General features: G+C 38.2%; 1 protein-coding gene across 1 annotated transcript in view; it reads right to left on the bottom strand.

The window, feature by feature from the left end:
• Nucleotides 1–11,606, bottom strand: part of SMG1 (SMG1 nonsense mediated mRNA decay associated PI3K related kinase) — a 104,811-nt gene that overhangs the window by 45,322 nt on the left and 47,883 nt on the right. Inside the window, 12 exon segments of the mRNA XM_025855600.2 lie at nucleotides 2,540–2,741; nucleotides 2,882–3,024; nucleotides 5,554–5,708; nucleotides 6,702–6,863; nucleotides 7,021–7,217; nucleotides 7,627–7,826; nucleotides 8,375–8,515; nucleotides 9,202–9,303; nucleotides 9,392–9,479; nucleotides 10,139–10,257; nucleotides 10,911–11,072; nucleotides 11,248–11,378. Of these exon segments, the coding sequence (XP_025711385.1) occupies nucleotides 2,540–2,741; nucleotides 2,882–3,024; nucleotides 5,554–5,708; nucleotides 6,702–6,863; nucleotides 7,021–7,217; nucleotides 7,627–7,826; nucleotides 8,375–8,515; nucleotides 9,202–9,303; nucleotides 9,392–9,479; nucleotides 10,139–10,257; nucleotides 10,911–11,072; nucleotides 11,248–11,378 (1,802 nt within the window).

The raw sequence follows: 11,606 nt of genomic DNA, 5'->3' as shown, positions 1-11,606 counted from the left end.
TCCTTTCCATCTCCTCATGCCTCTGAAACTCCTTTAGTCATGTAGTGTCAATGCTAGGACGAGAGGCCTGCTAGCTCCCTACCTACTGGCTGCTACTTTCAGAACACTGTTCCCATTCCTACTATAGCTGCTTTCCAACCAAGACAACGACTCCGTTTCTTAATCTCTTTTCCATTAATCTACTCTTTTCTTGTCCCCTCCCTTATAACGCAGCCTGACTCCAGCACTAGAAATGTAACATCAATGACTGCATCTGCCTCCCCCTTAAAAGCTCCAAGCCTGGGCCAAGGCAACCACACGCTTCTCATGTGAGCCGCAACTGATGAACTGTCAAGGTTTGGTAACAACACCCTTATCATTCCTGCCGCTACAGGGTCTGACTCCTCTCCAGTGGTAGGTTCCCTGCTTCCCCACTAGGCTCTACAATGCCCTCACACTCTCAGCTAATGACGGACTCCTCCACACACACACACACGCGCGCGCACACGCACACAGCCCCACAGGCTTTCATTTCCTCTACTCTTAATCCACCATCTACCCGCTCCCAAAACTCTGTCCATATCCAACTACTTTCCTTGGGTGCAAAAAAGGTGGGTCCTTTTTTCCAGTTAATCCTTCAATCAATGTTCTTTATCCTGTTTCTTCAACCTCTGCTTTCTAGTCACTCCTTCCCCTGAGCTTAAAAGAACACTTAATCTCTCCAATACTTCAATACACAACATTCTCCTCCAGCCACAGCTTCCTCTCCTTGACTTCATGAAAAACTCACTACCCAAGTAATCTTTAGAGAGCTTTTGATTTCCAAGTTTCTTCACTACTCAATAGTATTCAGCCTGGCTGCTTCTCCTCTCTCTCTCTCTCTCTCCAAAGCTCTTCTTGCGTGCAGTCTCTGGAGCTCCTAACAAGGCAGACTATCCCAGTTGGTTCTCCTACATCTCGGAACTCTTCCTTCCTCAGTGTCTTTGTGTTTTTTATCAATGGTTTCACCTCCCCTCCTTTAAAAAAGATGCTCGTAACGATTCTGTCCTTGGCCCTCTTTACTTTTCACTCACCCATCCCCAGAGCTTTATCTGTAACTGGGTAGATTACAAAGGCTCTGGAGTATAGAGTTTAAAAGAAGGTTTTTTACTGTCACCTACATGCAAATGATCCCCAAATCATTCTCTATCTTAGACTTTTCTCCTTTGCTCCAAATCCAATTCTTAATTGCTTATTAAACAATCTCCTCTGCATGTTTCATTTGCACCTTAAACACACCTCATTGTTCTGTGTGCTCCTACTTCAATTAATAGTGTCTGTTTCTCCCTCTACCTTTGACCCACAGATTAGTGGTCTACATGCCGCCACCCTTGCCATCAATCCACCTACAGTCTCTTCACAACACAGCAGAGTGAACCACTAAGTCAGATCAGGACATGCCTCTCCTGTTCAAATCTCACCTAAGATTTTCTCTCTTATTAGGAGTCGAAGTCCTCCTCACAGTTCCCTCCTACTCTCTACCCTTATCTCTTATTATTCACTCTGCTTCATCAAGAGTGGCCTCCAGGGTATTTCCAGAACATTCAAAGCACATCATTCTTCCATCAGATCTGTTTCCTCAAGTCTTTGCTCAAATGTCATGCTGATGGCATTCCCAACCTTGTCTGTGTGTCTGTGTCTCCTCTAGAAAGGAGCTCCTCAAGGGTCAGAATTCATGTTTCATGAAATGTTGCACCCCACTGACTGGCATATAGTACATGGTCAATGGAGAAATTACCCATTAACATTTACTTTTTAGAAGCTGGGCTTCTCAATGGGAAGGACAGCTAATGACCCGTGTCCAAGCCACTTATGGGTATGCAGATTTTGAATTAAAGGATTAATTCACTACATATACTTTGTGGGGTTTTTCAATTTAAATATTTATTTATTTAAGTAATCTCAACACCCAATGTGGGACTCGAACTCATGACCCCAAGATTGAGAGTCGCACGCTCCACCGACTGAGACAGCCAGGTGCCCCCCAGTACCTACATTTAAAATTAAGGGATTAATGAACAAACAATGAATCATGGAACACTACATCAAAAACTAATGATGTAATATATGGTGATTAACATAACAATAAAAATTTAAAAAATAAAATTAAGGGATTAATACACAGAGGAACAAGAAGAAGAAAAAAGGGAATTTAATTTACAAATATTCATAAACTCTGCACTCCTTAGAATATTTTCAATCAATTCAAACCTACTTTAGAAACAGTCATCAAATGTGACCCTTTCTAAAGCAGTAACAAATTTCTCTTTATGTTTATTTTGTAAGCTCTAAGAATCAATATCGAATGACTGTTTCAACAGTGAGAAGACTGTTTTCCCACTGCATGAATACCTTCCTCACCTCTAATGTTGGTTTCTCATTGTAGTCATTTTCAAACAGCAATATTATTAGAACTTCAAATATCTTGCAATAGTAGATATGACCAATTTTAATATTTTTCTGCCATAGAGGAAGACTTTAAAGCTACTGAAAATTTATTTAAATGAAAAAAAGTCCTTACTTTATGTAGTTGAAATCAGCTTTCAGGTTGAGAGAAGTGCTGCCGGTACTCTTCTTCAAGTCGTGGATAGCATTCTGCCACTCCTGTACGGCAGGCCAATCAGCAATGGAAATGTAGCACTCACACGCTTTATTTCCCAAATAATTTATAACCTCAGGGGAAGAGTCAGTTGGCTTGGACAACACAGTTTTTCTGGATTCACCTGAGTGAATGTATTTCATAAAACAGAGATCCAGGGCAGTTATAAATATTTTAAAGAGCACAGAAATCTAAAAATACACAGTAAGATCATCAGTACAAACTATCTGACTACAGCTTTTTATTTAAATTCCAGATGCTCACCGTTCAGAGAATGTTTGGGGCTGGCACTGTTACGCCCAGCGTTGGCCAACGTGAGAACAGATTTCTCAAAGCTGGAGATGCAGCAATCAATACCTGTCATGGCGCACAAGTGCTCCTGGTACTCTACAGAGGCCTTTTCAAACCTTTAATGCAAATTCAAACAGTCTTTATTTTTAATTACCCACAGACTTCACTTCCAAAAAAAAAAAAAATTAATCACTCAACAAATTGAGCGAGGAAATAAATAAACCGAGTGGAGACAATGAGTTAATTATTTTGTGTGGGGTTGAAGTGAACAAAATTATGTTTTTCCTCACAACAAATGAAAATAAATTCAAAAATTAAAAAAAAAAGGGAGGGGCGCCTGCGTGGCGCAGTTGGTTGGGCATCTGGACTCCTGGTTTCGGCTCAGGCCATGATCTCAAGCCCCACACCAGGCGTCTCACTCAGTGTGGAGTCTCCTCAGACTTTCACCCTCTCCCTCTGTCCTTCCCTACTGTGCACAACTCTCTCAAATAAATAAATAGAATCTTAAAAGAAAAAAAAAGGCATAATACAGTAACAGAAGGGGCGCCTGGGTGGTTGTCAGTTAAGTGGTTACGTGCCTTGGCCTCGGGTCATCATCTCAGGGTCCCAGGATCAAGCCCCACAGCAGGCTCCCTGCTCAGCAGGGAGTCTGCTTCTCTCTCTCTCCCTCTGCCCCTTCCCACCACTTGTTCTCTCTTTCTCTCAAATAAATAAATAAAATCTTAGGGAAAAACCACAAAGGTATCCTTTACTTTAAAAAATATATATAACAGAAAATACTGGTAAGTATCTGATTTCAATGTACACAAAGGCTAAAAAGAAGAATTTTTAAAAAGAACTCAAAGTAACAGATACTAATGACATAATTTGAAACTTTTAAGTACCAAAAATACCATAAATATTAAAAACAAATTACAAATCAAGAATTAGCATCAACAATCTTACTGCATAATAAAATCTCACAGATCAATACAGGAAAAAATGAGAGCCCATGAAGACATAATTTACATTTTAAAAAATCACAAATGATCAACAGAACATATGGGGAAAGTCCTATTAATCATTAATAAACAAATGTAAATTAAAACTATCTTCACTGATGATGATGGCAGGGCTGTTTTTCAGTGACCCTCAGTACTCAACAAAGGTGAGGGGAAGGGGTTATTATTCTTTTGTTAAGGATTAAACTGGAAAACAGTTTTCTGTACAGTAACTTAGCAAAAGAATGTACCATAACCCTTATGGTTTATAGCCTTTCTTCTAATAAATCAACTTGAAGGAATGAATTCAAAGAAAATAAACACAACTATAAGCTACAGTTTAAAAAATTAAGTGCCATGGTACATTAAGATTAGTAAAAAACATCAAAAATAACCTTACCTTCCAATAAAATTAACACTGTAGAATATTTAACATAGAAAAATATTTTTTAAAATATTGCTGAGTGGCAAAAGCAAAATGAGGTAATCAGCAAAAACAGTGATTTCTGGGAAAAGACTGTATATGAAAGAAAAAAAGAACTAAAATGGCATATACACCAAAACAGTTTTCACTGGCAGATGGAATTATGAGCAGTTCTTTATTTCCTACATTTTCAAGATTTGGTAAAACTGACAAAAATATACACAGACTATAATGGTTCATGTTCATTTACCTAGCGAAATCATGAAAGTTTAAATGCTGAGTACACAGGGCTAATGAGCAAGTACTCTAGTTTGTACCAGACTCTGAAATGAAAGGTTATCAATTACAGATCAAGTTCAAAAATATATAGAACAAGTATGGGGCGCCTGGGTAGCTCAGTTGGTTAAGCGTCTGACTCCTGATTTAGGCTTAAGTCATCTCAGGATCATGAGAGATCAATCCCCACATCAAGCTCTGTGCCAGGCATGGAGCTCCCTTGAAATTCCCTCTCTCCCTCTCCCTCTGTCCCTTTTCCCTGCTCCCTATCAAGAAAGAGAGACAGAAACATGGAAAGAAATAGGGGAAGAAAGAGAAGGAGAGAGAGAAAGAGAGAAGGAAGGAGAGAGAAAGAAAGAAATTAATTTACAAAACAACGGGCAGATCTTACTTTAAGGAAGATTGCTTACTAATCCATAAATAAGAAAGGCATCTAAGTTTTGCTCTACTTAAAGAACAGACTAAAGATGACTGCTAGTAAAATTACTTACAGCAAGTTTCAATTGCTGAAACTGAACAAAGCTGTTTTAACATTTAACTACAATGTTAGCCAGGAATACAGAGGATTTTTTTTTTTTAAGATTTTTATTTATTTGACAGAGAGAGACACAGCAAGAGAGGGAACATAAGCAGGGGGATTGGGAGAGGGAGAGCTGAAGGCAGACGCTTAATGACTGAGGCACCCAGGCGCCCCAGGAATAGAGGATTTAAATGTAAAGACTGGGGCGCCTGGGTGGCTCAGTTGGTTGGGCGACTGCCTTCAGCTCGGGTCATGATCCTGGAGTCCCGGGATCGAGTCCCACATCGGGCTCCCTGCTCGGCGGGCAGTCTGCTTCTCCCTCTGACCCTCTGCCCTCTCATGCTCTCTCTCTCTCATTCTCTCTCAAATAAACAAAATCTTTAAAAAAATAAAATAAAATAAATGTAAAGACATCCTATCACCTATTTCCTTCCTTCCAACTTACCTCCCTTCAGCCTGCTGGGCCACTGAATTAATCCAGAGAAGATTCTTTCCAACAATGGAAGATGACCAGACAGCAAGTCCCTGTATAGCTTCAGGACAATGAAGCTCACACAGCGCTTCTACCACCATCATGATGGTTACTTCCAATTCATTCCCCTGAGAGTTCATTCAGAAAAATTAATCATAGATCTCAATACCACTAAAATTTAAGTATCTACTAAATTTACAACTACTGATCACAATCTAAGCCCATTTAAAGGCCAATGTATTTAAAAGTTATTTTTACAACAATGGTATTGTATTATTAGATTAGAATTCTTGAAAATTTACGCATAATGTATCTACAAAATCTAACAACCTTAACAACACATGGGTGTCAATCTTTACAAACTAAGTTACCCAAACATTGAAACTGTGGTATCTATACGAGTAACATGTCAAGTAATTATACAGCAAAAATCAAATATAAATAAACATGAATTAAAAGATTATTAATTTTATGTCTGAATATTGCTTACTGATATTATATCTAATTAATAAGCATTTGCAGGGTGCCTGGGTGGCTCAGTCATTAAGCATCTGCCTTCAGCTCACATCATGATCCCAGGGCCCTGGGATCAAGCCCCCAAGAGGCTCCCTGCTCAGCAAGAAGCCTGCCTCTCCCTCTCCCACTCCCCCTGCTTGTTTTCCCTCTCTCACTGTCTCTCTCTGTCAAATAAATAAAATCTTTAAAAATAAATAAACATTTGTTATTTTTGGATTCCACTTACTGGACCCATCTATAAGCCAGCACTTTCCCCATATAACATTATATGTACCTTTGCATACATTATGAATTATATATACATTATACAATTCTTTAAAATTATGATGAGAATTTTCTTCTAAAAATTTCTAAGAATTACCTTTAAAGTTCCAATCTTAAACATTAAGTAATACATATTTTGATATGTTATAAGCACAAAATATGAATAGGTGACTTTGGAAGTTACTGCTTATACAAAATATTGAATCAAAAACCTCTAAAATGTAGGTTTTGAATGAAAAGAAATTTTAATTTATTTCATCCATAGATTAAATCACAATAAAGGAATTAAACTCAAATTTTTCTAATTAACAGATTTAAAACTAACTCCAAATACACTTTACCTGAGATAGATTTGTCTTCATTTCTGTAAGCAAGTCAAAGCCGTGTCTCACGGTCACAGCAGGCTGGCCTGCCAACAACCCAACCCTCATAATGGAGAGTCGGATCCGCGTCAGCCAGTCTTGGCAAGTTTGGCGATTAGTATAAAAAAAAGTCCTAATGACCTTTAGAATAAAGAAAAAGAAGAACTCAGGACTGGTTTCAAGATTCTAGGTACAGATGTCTCAAATACACAAGAGTATGGTGATTTCAGCTCTACACGCACTGCCAGGCTTGCCCATGAAAATGCTACAAAGCAACACTCAGCCCACTGAAACCAACCTTGGGAGGTGATGTTAATGCATTAGCGCACCCTTCATATGCATTATACATTAACTTCTCCAAATTTTCCAGATACTGCAGAAGAAGAACAAGTCTAAGCTGGTTGCTACTGTGGCCTTCATCATTGTCTGCAGTTGTCCACTGACTAACATCTTGATCGGGATTTAATGTGTGAGCTGCAAGACTTCTAATGATACCTTAAAGCAAAGACAACATTCCAAATTTAAAAGAAATCTTTAAAGATTCTAGAAGTTGGAGATAATTTCACAAAACCACATTTATCAAGCATCCTCTGTACATCCATCATTTAAAAACAAAACTCCCAACATGAAAGATCTCTTATTTTAGGGGAAAAAAATGTTTTCTCTACACAAATCCCCTAGTTTTTGAACAAAAGTAGATAACCATGTTGTCAACACAATTACTTGATTAAAGTTTATTCTAACAAATAGTACCTGAAAGATTGTCAGAGTATTAAAGAAAAACAAAGTGTATACTCTCAAATTCTTGTTCTAACAAAGATAAGAAGTCCATTATTTCTTACTGTAAGAAGGGTTTGAAAGTATTTATATCACAAAGTTTGAAAAAGCACAAAGAGCTGATTACCTTCAATGGTCTGGAAGGTATCCTGAGCTCTGCCCAATGGGGTTCTCAACTTAGAGAGGACAGTGAACTGTGCTGCCTCCCAAATAGCCCACTGCCAAAGGATAGCATCTGTCTTTAGAAGATTTCGGGGAATTGTTGATTGGTCACGCTTATCCAGTCTCTGGCAGCTATAGAACAATCTTTCTAACCAATTGTCCTTCCTGGGAAAAGCAGTTTCATATTTAACAGACAATGACAAATTCATTAACAAAAAAAAAAATTGCCAGGGGAATAGGAGTAGGGGATTACAATTTTTCCTACCTCAAAAAGGCAAAACCTTTAACACTGAGCAGCATTATATCCCTACCTTTCATTGTGAGGTCTTTTACAGTAAAACAGGATGGGGTATGGTGTGGATGGCTTGTTAGGGATAAATGGCTTATGACACTTCAGCTATCAGGATAAAACATTCATTGCAACTAAGCATCTGCAGAATGTCTATGTCCCTAGGCCTCTCCCCAAAGCATTCATGACTAGGTCAGAGCAGTTAACTGTCAAAATATTTCAATCTCAAAACCCATTTTTGTTTCTTCAGATACTATCTTCAAAGCAATTCTTACTGCCGAAAACAAAAGTAACCCATTTGAGAAGGTATCACTTTCTATTCTGCCACTCCGGACATATTTTCTCCTCAAAATGGGAATAGGGTCAAGATATTCAAGAATATTTAAGTTATTTTCGCACATGAAGGAGTCAGGGAAAATCTTACCCTGTTCTGTGAGAATTCCCATACAAAACAAAACTAATAACATCAGAGAAATCTTGTGGATGGAATGTGTTACTTGGTGCTTTGCACATGTGACTTCTTAATGCTAAAGAAATTTCTTGAATTTCTGTGTGATTGTTATTGCTGGAGAAAGAAAATAAAGTCACTGTTACACAAAATGTTTTAGTTAAAAGGTTACTTCATACTGTAAATGGGCTATTTCCTTGCTAACTAAATGTAGAAATGAAAAAATAAAACTGAGACTTCAAAATAAGAGATGTTACAACTTGAAAATTAACTTAAAAACAATAAAGATTACACTTGAATTTTTCAAGTAACTGTACTAAGAAACACATTTTGGCATGTGTTATATATTATATAAATTATTATAGATAGGGGCGCCTGGGTGGCTCAGTAATTGGGCATCTGCCTTCGGCTTAAGTCATGATCCCAGGGTCCTGGGATCCAGCCCCGCATTGGGCTCTCTGCTCAGCGGGAAGCCTGCTTCTCCCTCTCCCACTCCCCCTGCTTCTGTTCCCTCTCTTGTTGTCTCTGTCAAATAAATAAATAAAATGTTTTTTTAAAAAAATTATCATATATTATATAAGTTATTCAGTACTTATCATGAGCTTCTAAGTTTATAAAAAAATATTAAACTTCGTTACTTTCTTCTAGACCTGTACAATTTGATCCTCTGACATCTCTTCAATCACTGAGAGGTGCCATACGAGATGTGACATTAATTCACTATTAGGCAATTTGTCTCTTCCTAAAGGACTACTAGGCAGTCTAAACAGTGGGATGCTTTTGTTCCAACACAACTGTTATACCTCAAAACAACATCTAAAGGAATTGACTTCAACAGTTTTCCAAATGCTTGTCGAATACGAGTCCCACTATGGACAAGTTGAACACGGCAAACATCAACACACCTACAGAAAGATGAAACAGATAACGTGAGTGTGGCAGCAGCTTTAAGTTATTAGGATCAGGTGAGATGATAGGGTCTTTAGTCCATACCTCTGTAGAAGATCATCTGGCAAAGAAGACGACAAAGCATGTAGACTGCTGCATGCTTGCAGACAGATACTCACATCTTCAACAAGAGCTATTAGAAATTAAAAGACACTTTCAGCTTGCCAAAATTACATGCCAGCATGTCCTAACTTCCTGAACCCACTCACTCATTCCACAAACAGTTAAGTGCCTCCCATGGACTAGGCCCTGCTCCTGCCTAGAACCCTTGATGGCAGTAACATCTGGGAAAATCACACATTCAACAAAACCCACTCAAAGTCACGAGCCTTCACCTCAACCATTTTCTGAAGGAGATTTAAAAGTATACAGAATGTAAAAACATTCACATAAGCTTAAAAATGTGACAATCACTTAAAAATAATTTACATATTAAGAATAAGTTAAGACAGGGGCGCCTGGGTGGCTCAGTCGTTAAGCATCTGCCTTCGGCTCAGGTCATGATCCCAGTGTCCTGGATCGAGCCCAGCACTGGGCTCCCTGCTCAGCGAGAAGCCTGCTTCTCCCTCTCCCACTCCCCCTGCTTGTATTCCCTCTCTCGCTGTCTCTCTCTGCCAAATAAATAAAATCTTTAAAAAAGAAAAATAAGTTAAGACAGATTATGCATCTGCCACTGAGATAGGAATTATACATTTCATGTTATGAGAATGTTCAAGTGACTATCTTTCTCTCATGACCAAAGATCCCTTTTAAGAGCAGGTAACAGAATTTTTAAAAATCACAGAATCTTACTGTTGGCTAAAAGGCCTTTGCAAAATTTATGGAAAGATGGAAGAGAAAATAAAGGTGCATATGTTTCAGACTTCTTCATTAAAACAGCCACTTCCAAAGCCCAGGTCATTAACAGTTTCCTGAAATACAAAATAGCCAGTTGACTTTACATTAAAAGAGAAAGAAAAATATAAAAATGTATTCTTCTTACATTACTTTGCTTTTGGTTTCTTTAAATATCTCAAGCAACAGGAAACAAAAACTGAAACTATAGAAATTCCTTTGTCAAAAAGTTGTATGCCTTTTAAAAAATTTCCCCGGGGTGCCTGGGTGGCTCAATCAGTTAAGGTCTGCCTTCAGCTCAGGTCATGATCTCAGGATCCTGGGATGGAGCCCCATGTGGGGCCCCCTGCTCAGCGGGGAGGCTGCTTTTCCCTCTCCCCTTCCCCTTTCCCCCTGCTCATGCTCGCACACTCTCTCAAATAAAATCTTAAAGAAAAAAGAAAGAAAGAAAAAGAAAAATTTCCCCAAACTAGCATTAAGTTGGTGCAAAGAATATAAAAAAACCTCTACAGATACATTCTTCTACAAAACATTGCAGGGCAGGGAGGTTTCATTTAATTCTTTTGGGAAAAAACAAGAAATCCTAAATAATAAAGCCGTATTTTGAAGTGTTTCATAATGAAGCTGCTCCACCCTACTATCTCAATAATCTGGATTTCCTATCGTCAAATTACATAGCTAAGTTAATAAAGTTAAGAATACTTAATATTAGGAAATATTATTTAGTTACCTTGTATCCTGGTTAAGATTATCTTTCTTAAGCAATATTCCCAGGAGATTCAGTATAATTGAGAAATGTTTTTTTGTAGCTGTAGTTACAGTACTTATCACAGCTCCATCAAACAAAGATGGGGATGAAGAACTAAGACTACTAGATATAAAGTGATCGTGCCTGGAAGACAAAGGAAAAATCATCTTTTCAGCTCTAATTTAAAAAAAAAAAAAATAACTCCAAAGTCAACATGTATTTTTAAAAATCTGTACTTTCAAGAGCCCATCCTCCCCTATAAAAATGAAAAAAACAAAACAAAACCCTGTTTACAAGAAGTATCTGTATAGTACAGTACCTGGTACAATGAGAATACAACGTGTAGAGCACAGCATACTGAATGGCGGGGAAGTGAACAGCCAGGTCACCATGCACAATCATCAGATTCTTACTCAGCAGGGCAAAGACAGTTGGAGATAGCGCCCACATCTGATGATGTACAAAAGAAAACAAATGTTTGGCTCCTCCAAGACACACATGAGCTTATTCCTCAAAATATGTGTATACATTTTTTTTTAAAGATTTTATTTATTTATTTGAGAGAGAGAATGAGATAGAGAGAGAGAGCACGAGAGGGAAGAGGGTCAGAGGGAGAAGCAGACTGCCTGCTGAGCAGGGAGCCCAATGCGGGACTCGATCCTGGGACTCCAGGATCAT

This window comes from Callorhinus ursinus, unplaced genomic scaffold (genome assembly GCF_003265705.2).
Source record: "Callorhinus ursinus isolate GAN/ISIS: 27379988/994484 unplaced genomic scaffold, GSC_fseal_2.0 scaffold13, whole genome shotgun sequence".
Classification (NCBI taxonomy): domain Eukaryota; kingdom Metazoa; phylum Chordata; class Mammalia; order Carnivora; family Otariidae; genus Callorhinus; species Callorhinus ursinus.
Note: the sequence above shows the minus strand (reverse complement) of the source record. Positions and strands in the feature narration are given on the sequence as shown.